Source organism: Aulonocara stuartgranti (genome assembly GCF_965226115.1).
Source record: "Aulonocara stuartgranti genome assembly, chromosome: 2".
NCBI lineage: Eukaryota > Metazoa > Chordata > Actinopteri > Cichliformes > Cichlidae > Aulonocara > Aulonocara stuartgranti.
In genome coordinates, this window is record NC_138940.1 from 5,926,820 (window position 1) to 5,947,511 (window position 20,692).

The 20,692-nt window shown below is 37.6% G+C and overlaps 2 protein-coding genes across 3 annotated transcripts; one reads left to right on the top strand and one right to left on the bottom strand.

Moving 5' to 3' along the window:
• Nucleotides 1-362: 362 nt before the first annotated feature.
• On the bottom strand, nucleotides 363-8,787 carry gask1b (golgi associated kinase 1B). Its single transcript, XM_082556189.1, has 4 exons — nucleotides 7,646-8,787; nucleotides 6,476-6,693; nucleotides 4,815-5,041; nucleotides 363-2,353 (listed from the first exon to the last, which is right to left on the bottom strand). Exons 1-4 carry the CDS (start codon nucleotides 8,532-8,534, stop codon nucleotides 2,146-2,148), a joined length of 1,542 nt encoding a protein of 513 aa, XP_082412315.1. The 5' UTR covers nucleotides 8,535-8,787; the 3' UTR covers nucleotides 363-2,145.
• A 783-nt stretch (nucleotides 8,788-9,570) lies between these two features.
• tmem144b (transmembrane protein 144b) lies at nucleotides 9,571-15,822 on the top strand. Of its 2 annotated transcripts, none has more exons than XM_082509490.1 (12): nucleotides 9,571-9,781; nucleotides 9,896-10,069; nucleotides 10,228-10,332; nucleotides 11,100-11,199; nucleotides 11,315-11,395; nucleotides 11,545-11,623; nucleotides 11,807-11,886; nucleotides 12,482-12,600; nucleotides 12,806-12,925; nucleotides 14,272-14,369; nucleotides 15,198-15,251; nucleotides 15,474-15,822. In XM_082509490.1, the coding sequence occupies exons 1-12, from the start codon at nucleotides 9,706-9,708 to the stop codon at nucleotides 15,555-15,557; spliced, it is 1,170 nt and encodes a 389-aa protein (XP_082365616.1). In that variant the 5' UTR covers nucleotides 9,571-9,705; the 3' UTR covers nucleotides 15,558-15,822. The 2 variants fall into 2 exon arrangements, with proteins under 2 accessions (XP_082365616.1, XP_082365615.1); XM_082509489.1 differs by having other exon boundaries at nucleotides 9,572-9,781; nucleotides 10,228-10,350.
• Nucleotides 15,823-20,692: the final 4,870 nt, after the last annotated feature.

Sequence of the window (20,692 nt, forward strand, 5' to 3'; positions counted from 1 at the left end):
AAGGGTTAAAACAACAGCACAGTGAATGCGAGGCACGAACAGGAGAAAATAGCCCACAAAGCCCTATCGACTCTATTTCTGAGAGCACAAAGAATAGCGTTTACAACAGCTTGAAAAGCACACTCCGCACTCTGGATCGGATTTCTGAGCCACAGACTATTTCTGTCTGGGCCTGATTGATATCAAGTAGAAATAGGTAGGAAAAATGTATTTGCTGATAAATGTTATAGATAAAATTTTATTATGATAACTCTTTGATTGTGGCTTTGTTATCTAAGACAAAATCATTTTCAAACCATTTCTATAATCACAGTAAAACATAATTATGTTTATGCATAACTCACTCAAGAAATATAACTCTATCAGCAGTAGTTACTTTTATTGATGTATCCCATGTTCGAATTACACTACCAAATACAAAAAGAAAGCACATTTAAAATAATAGTGCATATACACTCATGTGAAAAAGAAAGCTTTCTCAGGACTAATGAAAAACTGAGTACACCCTTACTGCTTCTCGAGGAATTAAGATGGTAAGCAGCCTCCAGGTGCTGCTAATCAAATGCACTTGATTAAATGATCATCACCAAGTGTTACCACCATTATAAAGGCAGAAGTCCCTAGTCTGGAGCATTCAGATTTGTATAAGCACAATGCCATAATCTTGTATGTTCATGACCTGTTTAGAACGACTGGCAGGAAAAAAGCCTTTTTCTTCTAAAAAGAGCACATCAGCACAGCTGAGGTTTGCAAAGTTACATCTGAATGAATTACAGGACATGTGGAACATCTGCACTAAGTAAAAAAACATCAGGAGAAGCATTTCATACCAACCATGAACTACCAACTGTCATGGTGATGGAGGGGTTATGGTTTGGGCTTGTTTTGCATCTATAGCAGCGATCCCCAACTGCCGGGCCACGGACTGGTACCAGTCGATGAGTCCTTTGGTACGGGGCCGCAAGAGTTGAGGCTTGGGTGTGAAATTTATAGTTTTTATCGTTTTTTTAGCATTTTTTTTTTAATCGCTTTTATCGTTAACTCAGTTCCCCTGGGTCTTTCCCCATGTGTTATGAATAAATCTTTTTTTTTTTTTTACACTGGTGCTGTTTTTTTGTTGTATTTATCGGCGTCACCTTACAGGCCGGTCCGTGAAAATATTGTCAGACATAAAATGGTTCGTGGCGCAAAAAAGTTATGGACTGCTGATCTACAGGATTTTGGATGCAACCTGAAATCACTGAGTGGCCCTGATCACTGTCTGTAGAACTGGCAGCTTGCACATCTGAAAAGTCCCATTCAGGGGACCCATTTTTGCATAGAAGGCCTTGAATGTATAAGCTAAACTGCATAATGCATATATTACAACAGAATGGTTTTGTATTAGAAGAGACTGGGACCTGAACTGGCCTCCCTGCAGTTCAGGCATTTCACCAGTTTCGATGCTTTCGATGTTCTATTGTGAATAAAATCTGTTTTGTTTTGTTTTTTAGATCTAAAACTTATTGCATTCTTTTTTATTTACATTTAAAGAGCTTCCAACTTTTCTGGAATTAATGTCGTATATATCAGAAAGCATTAGTCCAAGATTTTTGCTGCAACTTTCTACAAGGTGAACTATAGGGTGTTCTTGGTTTTTCACAGGAGTGCATGGAATCCTGTAAAAACTTTTTTCATCATCATTATCATTTTATGACTTCTAATTTTCACTTGATAATTTATAGTCACTGTGTCCATGCTCTAATTGTGACTATAAGTGCCTAAATAACTGGAAATTATAGGCAAGGCAAAGCTTCTTAACTTTTGTAAAAGAAATAATAATAATAAAGATATATTTTTTTAAAAAACCTAACAAAAAACAAAATAAGATTGTATTCAAGGTACACAAAGTTTAAAAAAAAAAACTCATTAAAGTCATTGTTATCAGTGCAGTGTGGGTTGTGTGACCCTAATTGAGCTTCCAGCTACTCAAAGAAGCGTTAGCAAGTCCCTCATTGGAACTATGACCAAGCTATTGTGATATAAATTTAAAAAAATATCACACATCTGCTATTATTCTTATCCCAACCAACCTATAAAATGTTCGAGCATAAAGCCCCAATGTCTTCTAAAAGATTTAAAAGATTTATGAAAGATTTATCTTCATCACACATTCATTGATATCACTTTAATCCCATGGGCATTGATGTAGGTGAGGAGGACCTTTGCTCGCCTCTCGATAACATCAATTAGCTTGTCAATGCCCTGACGACCCCCTTGGCTTTCCCAGTATGTCTCGTCAAGGAACAGAGATTGGAGAAGTTTTTCCCTCAGTTTTCTGGTTTTCAGCACAGACACAGCTTGCTCTGGAAACCTAGAAAGGCATAAGAGGAAACAGGAGGAAGTGTAGTCACACTGTAATACTGTGCAGATTCTATACATTAAACATCCATTCGCTTCCGCTTTTCCTTTTCAGGGTCGCGGGGGGTGCTGGTGCCTATCCCAGCAGTCATAGGGCGAGAGGCGGGGTACACCCTGGACAGGTCGCCAGTCTGTCGCAGGGCCAACACACAGAGACAGACAACCACTCACACTCACATTCACTCCCGCATTCACACCTATGGGCAATTTAGATTTTTTAATTAACCTATCCACACAGGACTGTGGGAGGAAGCCGGAGTACCTGGGGAGAACCCACGCAAACATGGGGAGAACATGCAAACTCTAACCATGTAGCTATTTATAGGTTATTTCTAAGCCCAAACTCCCCAACAAGTTTCATCACATCTGACTTTCATTTTTGCAGAATGGAATTAGGCATGTCCAAAATGTAATTCTTCATAGATATGGTAAACATAGGTGGTGACATTGTGATTTAGCTAAACAGTTCCTGCAGTTCCTCTGGTCTGAAGATGCCAATGATAACAGAATGTTTCACTAAAGTCGACTATTAAATAAATTTGTGGAAGTGCCAAACCCATAAAAAATATTTAAGAGATGGCAAAATTAAATGTCTGTATTTTATACCAAGTGGTTATGACATGTTGTCTTTGTACATCAGCAACCTTGAAATCTGAAATGTTTTTGCTTTTTTCTTCTTGGCAGTAAAAACTGCATTTATACAATCACATAACTGGAGGTTTGTGTAACTAAAACATCACTTGAATCAAATGACGGGTTACTCATACTTTTAGCACATTGATGGGTTTTTTTGACATTTTAATAGCTTTTGAGTGGGTAAAAGCTCCCTTCATACAAATTAAATGAAAAGTGAGAACCGTATATCATGTGAAGCAATTGGACAAAGCCAATTAAATGAGTTTAGATTTTTACGCATTTATATTTTTCAGATAAACTTTGTATCATTACTGCTCAGAATTTGCTTAGAATAAAATGTCAAACATTGGTTATTTTGGCTTTGAGAAAAGTCAGCGAGATAACACCTCTTCTGATCTACATGAAATTAAAGTTCAAGTTCAAATTTTATTTACCACATGCAGGTTGCCCTGCAGTGGAATGAATCCGCCCCCGACCTTACACACACAACACAGACATCACATGGGGATACAAGTCAGAGAACGGTTGCATTACAGAAAACCACTGAAATGTACACTACAATGGGAAAAATAGATATTTATTGTATCCTATGATCTTTCATCGTCTTTTATTTAGAATTTAGCTTTTATGGCTTTATCTTACATGAATGCCAGAATGGAAGGTACATTTTTGCTGGTGAAAACAAGGATTCACATTATGTGTCACATTCATAAACATGTTCTTGCCATACCACAGATTCTCTGCTGTCTCCTTAGCGAGTCCCTGATTTATTGATCAAAAGGATGGATGAAATGAAAGGGATGCCTGTGAAGTGTACGTTTACAAATCCACATAGACCTGTGGTGCATAAAGCAATGTGTTCTCATCATGGGATGTCTAATAATGCAGAAGATGTCTTTTGGCATGTGTTTCTTCACAAACTGCACACTCGACCTGCAAACTACCATTTTTTTTTAACATTTAAAGTATTGTAACATTATAAGTTAGAATTGAAAATTTTAAATCATAAAGTACACTTTTAACTTTAAAGTTTAAAAATTCACAACCTGCAGTCACTGATTTGTGTGTGGGTTGGCCAATTACTGTGAACCAAATTCAGAGTTTCCGAGCAGATTTGGCATAGATCCCAGATGGAGATTTAAATATGCTTGTTGAGTGTGCTGGAAATTTTCAAATATGTTGTCAAGGGCGGAAATGAGAAAAACAGCTGCTGAAAGCAGCTAAATCCAGACTGTCCACAGATGTTCCTACTCTGTGTGGACATTTTTTTTATCTCAAAAAATAAGTACCAATACACAACTCAGGGTCATTGTTTTGAATGTTGTGCAGATTTTTTTCTTTTTTTACAAATGTAGAAGACTGTCTGACAAATTATTACTTTTAAACAAGTTGATCTATATGTAAACAGCAAACTGGATTTACACAATTACTTGTTGCTTGCACAGTTTTCAGTGTGTAATCGTTTTAAAGACATTGAAGCTCAAACAACACTTGTAGTATAAACAGCAGCTTTATCACTTGAAGGACATGTTTCAGCCTCTGGCCTTTTTCTGATATATAATTATTTGTAAACATCTGATTGAAATTAATTTGATCTATACCTCATAATAAACAAATCATATAATCTATTTCATTATTCAACACTGCATGGCCAAGGGATTAAAGCTGTATTTTAGGCTAGGAATATATAGTAGTAGGAATATATAATGTTTTTTTAAAACATTATATATTTAAACAGGTTAATTAATTATTAATTCATGTTAATGCTCCAAACTTACTCTTTGATTCCCGCCAACAGCCTGAAGTCCAAGTTGTCCTCATTACGGTCAAAGAATCCCTTGTTGTTGGTGAAGACCAGGTGTCTGGGGTTGTGGCTCCTGTAGATGATGTTTTCTAGCTGTATGTGGTTAGCATCTTGACATTTAGCATGGTAACCCAGTTCAATGCACACATCCTGCTGCCGAGGCCTGAACCCACAGCAACCCTGGTCCAGGCGGTTGTTAATCTAAAAATACAGTTCACACATTTCTTCATTAAATGTTTGGAGATGATATTTTGAGACTAAGAGTGCAGTTCAGAGTGGCATTCACAGAGTTTTCTTATTCAATGGGTTTTCTTTTGCGTTTTTATATTTTTAATGACAAAGGTAAGCACAGTTTTACTCTGAATGGGCTTACTTTGCATTTCTGATGATCTCTCTTTATCATGATCTAAATAATAATTTCATGAATAGATAACATTCAGCTGGCAGTGAAAGAATACAAACCTAGAGAGGGCTGGCAATTGCACTGACTCTATTGTACCACTAGTTTACTGGACATCAGCATCAACTAGTCATGTAGACTGCTGAGTCACATGACTGTACAGGAAACTCACTTAAGTATATCAGGCTTCTCCACAGGGAATGACAACCCTATATTTAGCTACAGCCCTCATCCATTCTTAATCCGTTATGTGAAATCACTTGAGTTGTGGAGGTTTCAGACAGTGCTGTCAGAGTAAGACAAGCTGAAATGTCACACATAGATTTAGATGGGACTAAATGCTGCTCACAGGCGTGGTTTTCTAAGGCCTGAGGTTTAGGGTAACCTGGATGAATAAGCATTTGTAAGGCTTTGAATTGGACAAAAATGAAATAGATCCTTATTACCTTGCAAACAAGCATCCATGCAGCTAATAGTAATAAAACAGAGCTTTTCCAGAGCTGTCACAGAAATACAAATGTTATTTGTAGCTTGACTTGATGAAAAATTAGAATTTATTAGTTATTCAAATATCTAAGACGATCGTCTGCCTTAACACTGTAGGGTGCTGGTGTGTTACATTTAACAGAAAACTCAATTGCCATAATAATAACAATAATATTAATAATAATAAAGTTAGACTAAAACTCATTGGAAGTTATTATTGGTTTTAAAATTTATTTTATTTGAAATATAAAACAAGGCAAATATATATATATATAGACATTCTCAGTTTCCTTCATGTCATGCTAGTTGTTGTTAGAGGAACTGTATGAGTTACATTAACTTTAGTGTGCAGGCATTTTGATCTACAAAACGAGAGGCTAAGTCAGAATTTAAAAAAAAAATACTTTTGTGATAAGAGAGGAGTTTCTTTTCAGTTCACTAATGTCTTTGACAAGATGTTTTGTAACAATGAGGAAATATATGTGAATGATCAAAGTTGTGCCACCATGACCTCAACAGACAATTTAACTTATAAAGATTGTCAGTGTTTCCGAATAAGTATTTTAAGATTCGTCTGTCTACTTTGGTTTCTCTGTCATGATGATGGGGTAAAATGAGTAGTTCTCATAAAATGTGATTTACTGAGGCCTCCCATACAGGAAGCAAGAGCTCTCTTCAGCCAAATGACAATACCACTGAGAATTGTTTTTCTTAATCAGATATTGGAGCACATTTTCTTTAACAGTTACCTGTAACAAAAAGTCAAACAGAGCAAGTTTGCTCCATTCATAGTGATGAATTGCAGAGCAGCCAGAATCAGACTTTGGGCTGATGTTTTGTTGCCAACATCTCTGTTTAAGGGAGTTCTGGTACTCCCCCCATGTTAACTTCAAACTGGTCAAACCTGCAGCAAGGCCTGCTGGGTATAGAGATGCATCCCATGACACAACTGGACAGGACTGCCCATCTAAAGAGGGAGGAAAGAATAATTACATGCTTAGATTTTAGCAGCTGTTTCTGTTATTAACCAGAAAAAGTCTATAAACACTTTTTACACTCATGTTACCAGAACTTATTCCCTGCAATGATGAAGACTGTCCACACACCGATTATCATATTTGCACCCCAAGACCAAATAATGAACTAACTCATAGACATGTAAAAATATTTCTAAATGTATTATGCTAAAAATAAAAAGAGACAGACATTTCCCATAGATGGAAAAAAAATGGTTATGCAAGAAAATGAGGAAAGAGGGCAGAGGTATCCTGTCACTAGCTGAATATGGCCCCGAAATCTGTTTAAACCCTTGGGCTGACACTTTGTGACGTCATCATGTAAAATACATTATTTGCGCTATTTATGAAAAAGGAGGATGTTAGTACTTTTTGGTCCTCTCTTCCCCTGAATATGTGTATAAAATGTGTATTCCCTCAGTTTTTGTTCCTTCTTTACTATTAATGTTATAAAATGACAATGAGCAATGTGAATAATGTTTTTCCATTGAATATGAATTAGGATTAGGTAGTCTTGCTCAAAGACCTAAAAAAAAAAATACATATATATATATATATATATATATATATATATATATCACATCCACGAGGACACAATGTGCAGGTGACGTTTTGGTGTCCACCCCCAAAGAACAAGGTTCTTCTTGATTCCAAGCCTGAATGAATCTGTATTTCACATAGACCCCATTAGTGGGTTAAGGTAACAAATAAACAGTTTTTATGGTATGGCTAATCTGTAGGTTGCAGTTTCTGTCGCTATATCAATAGATACTGTAGTGACATTTGCACAGTATTCTTAGCATGATGAAACCAGGCAATGTAGTTAGAATAACCATAAACAAAACCGTATATTTTTAACAAGTGTCAAAAAAGAAAACTTTGTCCATGTGCTTGATGACCTACCGTATAAAAAGCGAAACTTTCTGCTTACAGCTGGCAACGTCCTATTAAGCCCCAGCACTCTGTCCAAATGAAAAGCAAAAACCTCTGTGGTATCCACCGGGCTGTGGATGACTCCACATTGCCCTCCGCATACAGTGCTCGTTTTTGCGTGCTGTTGGTTCGCCTGTTGAACGTTTGTCTCACCCTCAAAAAATATCAGAAGCGAAAGAGCGTATCCATGAGAGACTTCTTTCATGCGCAAAACTTTGGCATCCGCAAGAAAGCGCATGGTTTTCACATCCTGTGCGCTGAACCATGGTGGCGGCCTTTGACTGTATATTCGAATTGAACTAATCTGAGAGTCTGCTTCTTCATGTTTATAAATTTTATGGCTTATATCCAGTGATTTATAGTCAACATCCATGGCTTCCTTCCGTGAAGTTATGGGTGCAAAGTTGCGCTTAATTTGTAACGCATCCCCCTCCAAAGTGCGACGTTTGTCCTGGGTAAAAGACAGATTGGAAGACTTATTTTTTCTCACTTTTCTCCTCACTTTGGGTCGGATTGTACCTCTTATATGTGCTGGTTTTCGACGCTTAGTTTTTAAGGTTATGTACACCACGTTGTAGCGAGTCGGGACTATGAAGCTCGAATCGTTCTGCAAGTCTAGAGAGTGTGGCTGGCCATCGTTGATCTCCAAATTATACAATCCACGGGTGTGCCGGTACTTCTCATCAATCCTTCGGCTCCGGTGCAGTTGCGAGTATCCAACTTGTGAAAACACAAAAAGCAGATAGATTACACAGACAGACGCAATTATCAAACTTCTTTTTGAAAGAGGGCACCTGCGAAAGTTGCCGGTCAGTTTTAGAATAGGGAAACTTAGCCAACAAAAGTCAGACTTCCCCATTAGAATTTATGTCATTATCACGACTTTGTCCTTTTTGCGACAAACTCTTACTGGGGAGGAGCGCAAAACTTCCGAGGATTTCTGTGAGTAGAATGGAGGGCACAACTGCGCAGTGAATGGAGGGTCATGCTTGGATACCACCCTTCTCGGAAATGAGAAGCAATTTAAACCTTATAGTTTTTTCTCTCCTTCTCTTCAGGTACAGACTTGGCCAATGAGAGCCTAAATTATCAAGTTTTTGTTTTTTAATTAATAATTCAGCCCCGAAAATAAAACACACACAGGCCATGTGATATTCAAACTTCATCAAGTGCACTGCAATATCCCTAAATTAACCTTTGATATTTCTATGTCACGCTATTAAAATCCACATCGAAGCCCATTAGGGTACACCACAACTCCTTATGAAGGTTTATAAGGGGTAATGTAAACGTGTTTTTGAACTTACGCGAGATATAGACATATTTTACAAAAACTGAAATAAGGAAGTTAAGCACTACACAACATATTAACTAGGTTGAAAATGAAATAGTTTAAAACTAAATATTTGATCGCTACATATTATTTGTATGCGTTTCAGGCGACATCTGGTGGTATACTGTCCTAATTCTTCATGGCAACTCCCAAAGCTGTTTACGTTGTGGAGACACAATAGCAGTAAAAAATTTCCTTAGGTGTTGGGAGAATGTGGGGTGGGCGCACCAGTCCACTTAGCCTACAGGATTTCCTTTTCTGAATTACAATAGTTGTGACCAGAGCTCGTCAATATAACTACAAGTGCTGTTTTCCTTGTCATTCATGGCCGACAAAGAGTAGGCCTAAACTAGACGATGTATAGTTAAAATAAATGTATATATATATATATATATATATATATATATATATACTGTCGGCTATATATAAGCAAATACTATAAACAGCATTATTTTAAATGTCATAAGATAAATTACTCCAGAAAACAGACATGATAACAAGCCCTCATGGTTGTGTGTTTTCTTGTCTGTAAGTATATGCATATATGCGCTACATCCTCTGCAGCTGTTGTGTTACAAAGTGATTAGATAACTGGCAGCACCTGACTGACTTACCACTGCAGACACAGACAGCCTCCAGCAGTTTTTAATGTTGTAGACCTGAATTATCAAAAGCAAAACAAATATTCTGTTTTAACATGCTCCAAGCAAAATCCTTACTTTTTCTTTTATTCGTCTCTGCCTTATTGATTGCGAGCTGTCATATCGCTGAAGGTTTGTAAAGTATAATTGGTCTGTGATGAATAGGGGCTGCGTGTGGTTGCATTAGGTTAGTTTTTGTTTGAAGTCAGATTTGTTCTTTAACCTCTTGCTGTAAAAACTTTACAGGTGCAGAAGATGGCTACAAAAATGATGGAACCGGTGAACTGGAATCATTTAACATTACTTTTAACTCATCTAGGGCTATCTCACATTTTGCCTATGGAATTACTGCAAATATGGCTGCTGTATTTTTGTATGGAAGCAACTTCGTTCCTGTCAAAAGAGTAGAGACTGGCGATGGTGAGCATATAATTGTTTATTTTTCTGAGAGTTTGGATATTCTTATTTGTGTTATTTTTGGACAAAAGCTCCATTTTAAATGTTTACTTTCCAAGTGAGGAAAATCTACACTATTTTGCAAAGTTTTGAGACCATTTATCTTTGTGTTTTATTTACAGGTATGTTTTTTCAGTGGGTTACCTGTGCAGCAATATGGGTTGTATCTATGTTTGGAGACTTGATGCTTCAGTCACCCAAGTTCTGCCCATTTGCAATGCTTGGAGGTGTGCTTTGGGCCACAGGTATTGTGGAAGTTGAGGGGGGGGGGGGGTTGTTGTTGTTTGTTTGTTTTTTCTAATTTAACAACAAATAGTTTAATGCCAAAGGTTCCGGAAACTGGACTCTGGTGTCCAGCAGGATGTTGTTCTAAAATTAGGTTATTGATAGTCCCTTGTTGGACATGTGAACAGTTTTAGGGGTGAAATCAGTGTGACCCAATTTCATGCTTTAAATTCATAATGCTATGTGCTTAACGTTGAACAGATCAATGGGTATTTAGAGTGCAATACAAAATGTCCCTAAAACTTTTGTAGTGGCGAGTATTCATTAGTCATGTTGTTAAACAACAAACTGTTCAGGGAATAGTGTGACATAGTTGCTGAGGCAAGAACTGGGACATTGCAGTTCTCCAGGGTTTTCAAATTTGCCAGATCAAAACGTTTTTTAAAAAAATGAATTTAAAATGAATTGAATTGAAAGCTGCTTCATCATAATCTTTGCCATACCTTACTAGACAGAATCAAGTGCCACAGATGGACACAGACTGTTTGTTTCATGAATATCTATGAGTATGAATTGAGGCTGGGGTTTGGGGAAGACTTCAGAGGGGACTGGGAATGGCTCCTGGGTCAGTTAGACTCCATGTACTAATGAGAAGTGAATAAATAAAATATATTTTTGCATTCAGATATAGCAATGGAAATGGTGCAACCCTAACTTTGTCAGTAACATTTACATGTTAACTTCTTCCATCTATCCATATGGTCTACAGGAAATGTAGCAGTTGTTCCATTTGTTAAAGCTATTGGCCTTGGTCTTGGCATCTTAATTTCGGGATCCTCTAATTTGTTGATGGGCTGGGCCAGTTCAAGGTGAGTTGAGTTAATGGAATGTACACTCTGGATTGTAAATAAAATAATCCTGTCTTTGCATGACTTGGATTGAATGAAAAATAACTGAATTGGTCACTGATTGTGTCTGTCCTAGATTTGGCTGGTTTGGGATTGCTGCACAGAACGTTTCACATCCAATATTAAATTATTGTGGAGCTGGGTTGTGTCTGCTAAGGTAAACCGCGTTTGGAATTGTAATGACCCAGCCTGTGTTGTTTATTTACCCCCAACCCAAAAACAGTGATGGCTACTGTCTGCTGCTGTCATTTTTCAAACCATATCAGCTGGATGTACATGACACTTTTTTTTCCTCCTTTGATGCAGTGGGCTGATCTTTTTCTTTGTGAAAGCGGATGTAGAGCTACTTCACAGTTCAGAAACAATTCCATTACTGATTGACAGAGTGAGTGTGTCACTGACTTATTTTTATCAGCTTGTCGAAGTAGGTTGATTTTAGAAAATACTTTCTTTTTATTTTCTTCCTATTCACTCAAGGCAAAAACTACTTTGTCTTAAAGCCTGTCATCACTTTATCATGTATTTTGTGTGGTGTACATACAAATTGGGTCGATGTTTCTCTTTGCAGAGAACAAATTCAGGAAGCTATGGACAAAATTCCTCTGAATCCTGGATCGACACTATTGGACCAAAGAGCAAACGATTCATGTGAGCTCATCTCAATAGGAGCCTCTCAGATGTGTGCATTATTACTATTAGCATTTTTCATTGCTGACAAACAATGGCTACAGCAGCCACTCTGTCATGGATTTTAAATCATAGATGAATGAATACAATTTTACGCTTTTTAATTATTGAAAAAGTAATAAAAAGTAAAACAATTCATTTACATTGCATCTTTTAAATGAAGGTCTTAGTTATTTGTTTAGAAGCTGCCTGCCAGTGTGGTTTTTAGGTGTAACAAGTTTTAAGTCATGACTAAAAACAGTTTCACACATGACAACCTTGCTCTTACTGTGAGTTTTTGTTTTAGCAGCAGAAAAAGACTTAAAATGTGAGCACCAGGCTGTAAATGTAGCAGTCACAGCCGATATTCAATAAATGTAAAAAAAAACAGAGTGCAAAAATAACATCACTTTTGTGCAGTGTTTTCCTACATACCCATTTACCCAAGCACTGTCAGTTTTTATCGGCTCTTTGCAATATCTTGGAATTAACCATAGAAATTGAATGATGTATCAGTGGAGATTTAAAATGCATTCTTCATCCAGTTCCTCAATGTATTCTGCCTCCTTTTCACCAGTGGTTTTCTCCTTGCTGTTGTGGCGGGCCTCATGTATGCTTTCTCCATCATACCGGTCCTGTACATTAAGAGCAATTCTGTGCACCATGACAGCATGTTCTATGAATCCAGTGTCTATGGTATGTTTTCTACTCAGGTACCACTTTATGCTGCACTTTTTTCTTTTTTTTTTTTGCAAAGCTGGCTTGAAGGAAGTATTGAAGAAAATACATTTATCATAGATATAAGGATGGATCCAGTTGCTGCTTGATGAAATACTAGTCCCTCCTGAGAACCAGGTGTAATATTTCCAACTTAATTCCCGTTTCTATCTTTCTATCACAGATCTCGACTATGTTCATGCACACTGCTGTGGTATTTTCATTGCAAGCACTGTGTACTTTGCCATCTACTGCGCTGCCATGAATACAAAGCCGAAGCTTTACTCCAGAGCTGTACTTCCAGGTAGAACATTATTTCTGAAAAGGCACTCTTCCAAAGCCTATTGTATGACCGTGATCTTTAGTAATTAATGATTGGGCTGCTTGGAACAAATTTGGAATTCTACTCAGGTTACTGAGTGATGATTTATTGTGAACAAGCAATCAATGTGTTTCCTTGAAGAGACTGAATTTATATTTTTAAATTACTCTAGCCTTTTTTTTTTTTTTTTCTCCAGTGTTTATGAACATGCACTTTGTATGAAAGCTTTCAGTAGCCGTTTTGTTTTTTGTTTGTTTTTTTTTTCCTTTCCCATGACTGGAGGGGGGAATGTCAGTCCAAATTTTTCTAAAATGTATATTCAGTGACATGAAGTTTAAAGTAAGTGTGTGTGTGTGTGTGTGTGTGTGTGTGTGTTTGTTTTTTTAATTGTTTTCTCAGCGTTCCAATTTTGAATAGTTACAATTTTGCGATTATGTGATGTATGTATGGCAAAAAAGTGGAAACAAGCTTCCATAGTTTTGTTTACTTTCTCTGAGTTCAGGTTCACACCCTACTTGTATACTGACAGTCGATCAGCGTCACCCTGTTATTACTACTTATTGTGCCAGGTTGCCCTTTACTGTCACTTTTTCAATGGTCAGGGTTGTCAGATGGACTAGACACAAAAGGTAAGACTTTACCCAAAAATACACAGCAGGTCAATCTTGTGGGAAAAAAATCTTTTAAAGCTAATTTTAACCTCTTCCTGTGTGGTTTTGGTATGGCAGGTTTTTTTTTTTGTTTTGTTTTGTTTGTTTTTTTTTTGGTTAAATAGCATATTTTATGACACCCTGAGATGTGTACCTTTTTAGAACCAAGCTAGTTCCAAAGGTACATAGACAGTAAAAAATGTGGGGGTTAAGAATATTAGAGTGAAAATGGTGAAAATGTCAAACAAAAAACCCTGAAGCCTTGGACAAAGTACAAAACTAACAGATTTCTATAATGTGTCATACATTTCTCACAGAAGGGAGAGCAGTCTGGATACATTTTGTGAATTCTTTCCCTTGAGTAATGTAACCTGTGTACAATTTTATACTGAATTAGGCAATGACGGGAATTAACAAAAAGCATATTTATGTTGCGTAAGACCTCCTGCCAACAATCTTCCGATAGGGAGATCATATAACAGCATGTCACTTGTCCTGTGGCGACTCATAGACACACACTGTGTTCATATTGCTAATCTCTTATTTTGGTTTTTGGTTTTGTTTTGTTTTTTCCTTTCTAGATCAAAGGAATCATAGGAATGTTGTTTGTTTGTTTGTTTGTTTTTAATGCATTTTTACTCAAACATAAGTACCTTACGGTCTCCTCTTGCTCTTCAGGTCTGTTGTCTGGACTGATGTGGGCAATTGGGACATACTGCTGGTTCCTGGCCAATAACTACCTGAATTCTGTCATTACATTTCCAATTGTCACAGTGGTAAGTGCAACATATTCTGACAGCTGGGAGGATTCAATTAATAAGTAAAACAATGAACATTCTGAAACCACTTGGACTGCAGATTGATATTGAAGGTTTTCACATTGTTCTGCATTACATGAATATTTTCAAAAGAAGTTGGATCTAAAAAACTGACAGCATTTTAAGGGTGTGTCAGAGAGACTTAATTTATCCCCAAGGGCAATTAAGATGATACCTTGTTGACCTTGTTTTGTATACAATACAAAAACATCACATTGGGGAGACAGGTCAGGCTAGGTTTCACTGACCGGTCGTTAGCACGAGCAGCGACCCAAACTGAAACAATGGAAAATGCACAACATGAGGAAAGAAGAGGGGGGAAGAAAAAAAAGAAAAGGAAAAAAAAACTCCCCCCAGAATGAACTCCAACAGGGAGATCAGTTTGACAACAGGGAAAAAAAAAAAAACACCTGAGCACATGGATCATGACATCTCACAACACAGAAGACATAAGCTATTGAGCTACGATTTGCAGCTTTCTTACCAAATTGCATTTCCCCAGAAGCAATGTAGCTGGGGTAAAGCATGTTGCAACAAGATCAATTAAGTGTATCCTTCATACATGGAAAAAGCCATTAGGGCTTAAATATCATAATCTAGATTGTCTATTGCATTGAACCTTTAGTGAATGTTCGATGTGTATGCACAGCATAAAGTGCTAAACGGATCAGACACTGTTGGAACAAATGGCTAACCCATTTATATCCTGTTCTTTTAAGCTGGTACTTTAGTTTCATCAAGTCAATGGTCTAAGCTCAAACAGCTTGTTTGGTTTCCTTTCTTCAGGGCTATGGTCTGGTTGCTGCTCTGTGGGGGTGCCTGGTGTTTAAAGAGATTAAGGTAACGATCAAAATATTAGCTAGTCTTGTTTCTTGACTGTACAGTAGCTCAAAGGCTTGCATGTAAGTGTGCCGTTTACAAAGGGGAGATTCTAAACAATATCAAGTTAAACTGCAGTTGATCAGGAAGGCATTTACCATCCCAAAAGGAGGAATTTTTAATTAAATGTTTCTGAGAAAAATCATCCTCAGATGATTAACTTCTCCCACTTTCTTTCCGCAGGGCTTGGCGAACTGCCTGATCTTCTCATTGGCCTCATGTGTTGTGCTGACCGGATCTGTGCTGACTGCCATATCAAATCTCTAATAATGCAGAACAGTCAAACATCTAATTTTCTCCATTTTTGTTTTCTGTATCAGTGAGGAGAAAAGGCAGTGTTTGCTTTTTATAAATGCATTAAATCATGTTTAGAAAAATTGAAATATAATTATAAACCTTTTTAGTTGCATAGCAGAAACCTTATGCTCTGCAGTTAACTGTTAGGAAAATATTTAAAGTGGATTTGCGTCTGGACCTTGAAAATCTATTTGGTTTGTTACTAACAAATAAATAGCACAAATGTCACATTTAATGCATCACACAGCAGCTGCTGTTTTCACTGGCTTTTCCAGCATTGCAGAGGTTGTGTATATATGCCACTGAGGTCTACTTTACAGATGTAAGAAAAAGATGGTTAATGCTAGACTGAATACTGCAAAATTGCTATTAAAACACTTGAAATTCCACCAATAGCATCTCTCACATTTCCTGGGGTTTGTATGCAGAAAAAGATGGTCAACATGATGTGCTTGATTTCTGGGATGGAATAGCTTTTTCTGGGATGGAATAGCTTTTTCTGGGATGGAATAGCTTGGGGTTGGGGGGTCAGAACATGCATACTTCATAGAAGTGCTTTTATGGCTTCATTGGACAGGTACAGTGAAGACTGACATGAAAGCAGAGGCCAAGGAAGAGGGAAGAAGACCTGCATCAAAGGGCCGCAGATCAGACTCAAATCCGGGCTAGCTTTTAGCCATATGGCTGCCTCCTTTTTCCACTGAGCTAAACCAGCGCCCAGAAAATGTCTTTCTGAAAGTGCTAGATTAAACTAAACAATAAACATGATTTGTAGAGATTGATACTGGCTTTAACATGCCACACTAATGCTGACCTTTTATTTTAATGATTAAAATGTTACTATATTACTTATAACACCAGATTTTAGAACTCTGTCTAGACAAACATCTGGTGACACCAGCGATCAAAATCGCAGTCCTTGAAAGCAGAGGCAGACATTTGATACAGGGCTTAGCCCTAAAAGGTAGTATGCACATGGGATTGCTTTTAATTAAGCAGCAAGGCAGAACAAAATCAGGGCTGTATCAAGATACGAGGACTATACCCTAGTGATGTGTGGATCGATCCTGAAATATCGATTCCTCCGATACCAATCATTTATGTTCTAGAATCGATTCTCACATTAAAATATCGATATTTTAGTAATTTAGGGTAAATTTGTAGTTTATCATTAACAGGAACACAGTGAAGAAACTATAACATTCTGATTGTCTACATTCAAAGGAACTACTTCCTCTTCCGCCTTTCATAGTCATGTGCAAAATATGGCTGTATAGGGCTTTGGAGTTGACGTCAGGCCGCAATGTGTTGCAACCTGGCGTGCGCACTCGCAACAATGGCTGAGCGTAAACGGAGTAATCTGTGGACGTATTTTACCTCCACAAACAGCCAAGGCACGGTTTGCTATACATGCGGCAAGACAGTGAGGTGTTGTGGCAACACTACTAACCTCGTCAAACACCTCAGAGTAAATCTTATCACAGAATATGACAAGTGTATGTTCAGGCGAACTGAAGAGGAGGAGAGGACAGGTTTTGCTAGGGCGAGACAGACATCTCTCACGGGGTCCTTTAGTGCTGCAGGCAGGCAACGTTTTCAAATAGCGCACAACTTCAAGTTTTATTTCTATATGATAATTCTGCGTTATTAGGCAATAAGAACAAGTAGTCTGATGTCCTGTAATCATTATGAAGCTATATTATTATATTATTTTTACAATTACATAATACAATAATATATGAAATACAATGAAAGTTTTTGTACAAAGTATCAGTATCGGATCAGTATCGTCGATACCACCCTGAATTTTACTTGGTATTGGATCGGAAAGTAAATCAGTGGTATTGCACATCACGACTGCTAGCTAAAACACCGGTGTCGACACATAAGGTGCTGTCATAGCCTGTCAACGACATTGATTAGCTGCGTATATACGAATCGCATTATTGGCTGGACTATGGGATAAGGTGACATCATTCTAATCTCATACGGGAGCAGCCACACACTTACTAACACTGCAAAACAGAATTGTTAAAGTATTCATTTTAGTTTCAATTCAGGTTAGATTTTTTTTATGTGTGCAACGCAGATTTTCTGTGCGCAGAGACTGTGCCAGCAGTGCGCAATTGCGCACGCGGGCAGCTTAGTGGGAACATTGATTCATAGTATAGGCCTCATCTGACTGACACAAGTTCATTTCCTTACTCAGAGCAGCGTGAATTAATGTATAGAGTTTTAGGTTTCTACAATAAAACAATGAAATCCCAGTTTTAGCTTAATGTTTTAAATGCAACTTGATCTCTTTTATATTGAATCAGTAGTCGGTGTACTAAATGGCACAATTATGTTGCAGCTTAGAATATAATCTACATCTTTCTGCCTCTGTGAATAGTAATGCAGCTCTCATATTGTAATAATGTGAATATGTGAGCGATGATGTGATTGAAATGAGATTGTGAAACTGAATTGTTTTTTAAAGCAAATTTTTTTTTCATATATGTATGTGCTGTGAGCTGAACATTTCATGCTTAAAGATGCTCATAGACCATGGATCATCAATCTCGGTCTAAATCGGAGTCCACCTTGGACAGATCCAAAGCAAAACAGTATCAGGCTTGGATCAAACTGGGATCCAGTCCTCATTATGAAATAGCTCACCACTTCAGTTTGTTATTGAATTATTAAATGTAGCAGTAACATGTAGACAGTTCTATAAAAGTTACGTTGGCTTTTAACGTTAAAAGTTTATCTTCATTAAAAACCTGGATTTTAGCTACAAGTTAAACACTACACTGCTACTCCAATGAGGAGTAATTTGCCAAAACATCTCTCTTAATATTACTTTCTAGTATCAGCTGATGTTTGCTGGAGCCACGGCTGTAAAAGCTGCTGGTCATGATATCTGTTTGGATATGTGGTGAGATGGAAACATGAAGATGAAACCAGGAGATGTCCTTACTGAATCATCAGAGCTGAGCAGGTGATGGAGAAACAGGTTTACCTTTTAGGTGACATGAATGAGTTGAAGGGAAGTTATGATCTGTTTCTGAGAGACAAATAACACCAGGATCCTTTTCTACATAGCTGACGGCAGGTAACTGTGCAGGGGCGGGTCTAGCAAAGTTTTGCCAGGGGGGCAGGTAGGGCATTAGCAGGGAAAGGGGTTACGTCATTTTAAAACTGAATAAATAATTATCTGAATCTTACAACAAAAGTGGTCATCTGATTAAATGTATAGAAATCCATTATTGTATATAGTAACTAAAAAGTCTAATATACACCCCAGTAAGCTATAGTACTTTTTCCTTTGGGAAGGTACTATCTGTGCAGTCTGCAATTAAGTTGAAGAAAGATGTTGAATCTATTTAATTGTTGTGGAAAAATAATTGATTTCTGTGCATTTGTTTTACACTTGCATTAAATTAAAGTTGATTACATCGATTAAGGGCGGGGGGTTGTTTCCTAATATTTTTGCTGGGAGTTGGCAACCCTATTAGTTAGGTAGGTAAGTACTCTTTAAAATACCAGAATAGGGAGGATGGTGTAGGTTCAAATTTATTAGATTGATCAGTGTTGCTGAACTATAAAATGTTTTGGGTGCAGTGTATTTTTTGCATACAGGTATAACAGAATAGCTTCTGTCTCTTCCAGTTTCATTGTACTACTGTACTATGTATGACTGTGCAATGACAATAAAGAGTTATCTTATCTTATCTTTTTTAAAACTTGAGTATGAACTTTAAATTAAAAAGTGGTATCGTGCCATCTCTAATTTTTATTATGACTTTTTCCTGACCTCATTTTTTGCAGACTGCATGCAGCTGTATTCCATACAATTGGATTTTCTCTGCTGATTGGTGTTTGCACCTAACGAATTTCTATGTAAAGCCATGTAATTTTTTCTTCCTTCATCTGGAATGTGCTGATGACTGATCATAACTGAGATTAAAAAAATGAAATAGAAGTTTAATCATTAACCTAGAGCTGATTAACTCAGAGAAAAGCTAATTAGAGTAAGTCCACCAAACTGTGAGCATGTTCACCTTGAGTTAAGCTTTCGTGAGTAGAGAAAGAAAGCCATCATCAATGGAGCTCACTTGGTAACAGGCAATGGCGTGTCCAGCGGGGTGGCCTGGGGGGGCACAGGCCACCCCCCAAACCAGACTGGCCACCCCAGGTGCCACCCCGAAGCTAAAACAATAAAATTAAATTAAATATCAAATGTACGATTACGTTTTCGTAGTGAAGCTCAGATATCCGAGTGTAAGTGAATGCAGCATCGGCAAAGGAAGGAGAAAGACCGCACCACAGAAAGCTATTTTCCGGCGAAAGAAAATGATGAGAGAATAAATGTCCTGGTAAGTAATATTAAGTTTGTTGAGTTTAGTAAACTTCGGTGAAATTAGAATACCAATTTTCTTTTCCATGTTTAACCATTTACAATTTGATGAAATGTCATCTTTGACTGATAGTCGTTCTCTTAAATAAATTCTAACAACAGCTTATCACGCTTAAACGTGCTGCTGTTGTTTATCCGCTGGTCTCCTCTTTCTAGCGCAAAGTGGGCAATAAACAAACAAGAAAGACGGGACTTGCGGCAGAAAAGCCGATCAGCTGATCACTGATCAGTTTCATGTTTGAAGTAATAACAGGAGAGGAAGGGGAGAGAATGAGAGAAGTAGATGCAACTGCACAGCAAAGACAGAATAACTCCAGCTTTGTGTCTATTTTTTAATTCTAGCTGAAGTATGGGACAAATCGCTTCCTTTTCACCTCAATATGGAACTCCGATGCCCAGTCCAGCTGTGGCTCAATATCTCAGTTGTTAAGCTTAACGTGGAAATACTATGCAAACATCCAGGGATGAACTTACACACTTGCTTTACTTCTCTGGGATAGTTTTCGCCGAGATGAAATGCTGTGGTTAGGAAGCATGTAGCGAGGCTCCAAATGCTCCAACAGACCGCCGAAAGGTCTCGCAAACAACAGCCGCTCTATCACTTCACACATACTGCGCCGATGCGCCGAGCTGGGTTACGCCAAGTAGCGCGTTTTGTGAGGTGATTTTGTGATACTTCGGATCGATTACATTTTTTATTTCTCTC

What these genes read in the sequence shown, in the direction of transcription:
- gask1b (XM_082556189.1), bottom strand. Translation starts at nt 8,534, where the DNA reads ATGGGGAAGTCTGACTTTTGTTGGCTAAGTTTCCCTATTCTAAAACTG. An exon ending in TGTTTGACTTTTTGTTACAG is followed by an intron (nt 5,042 to 6,475) that starts GTAACTGTTAAA and finishes CTGTATTTTTAG; the next exon opens with ATTAACAACCGCCTGGACCA. An exon ending in CTGTTGGCGGGAATCAAAGA is followed by an intron (nt 2,354 to 4,814) that starts GTAAGTTTGGAG and finishes ATGCCTTTCTAG; the next exon opens with GTTTCCAGAGCAAGCTGTGT.
- tmem144b (XM_082509489.1), top strand. Translation starts at nt 9,706, where the DNA reads ATGCTCCAAGCAAAATCCTTACTTTTTCTTTTATTCGTCTCTGCCTTA. An exon ending in GCTGGGTTGTGTCTGCTAAG is followed by an intron (nt 11,396 to 11,544) that starts GTAAACCGCGTT and finishes CCTTTGATGCAG; the next exon opens with TGGGCTGATCTTTTTCTTTG. An exon ending in CATTTCCAATTGTCACAGTG is followed by an intron (nt 14,370 to 15,197) that starts GTAAGTGCAACA and finishes TCCTTTCTTCAG; the next exon opens with GGCTATGGTCTGGTTGCTGC.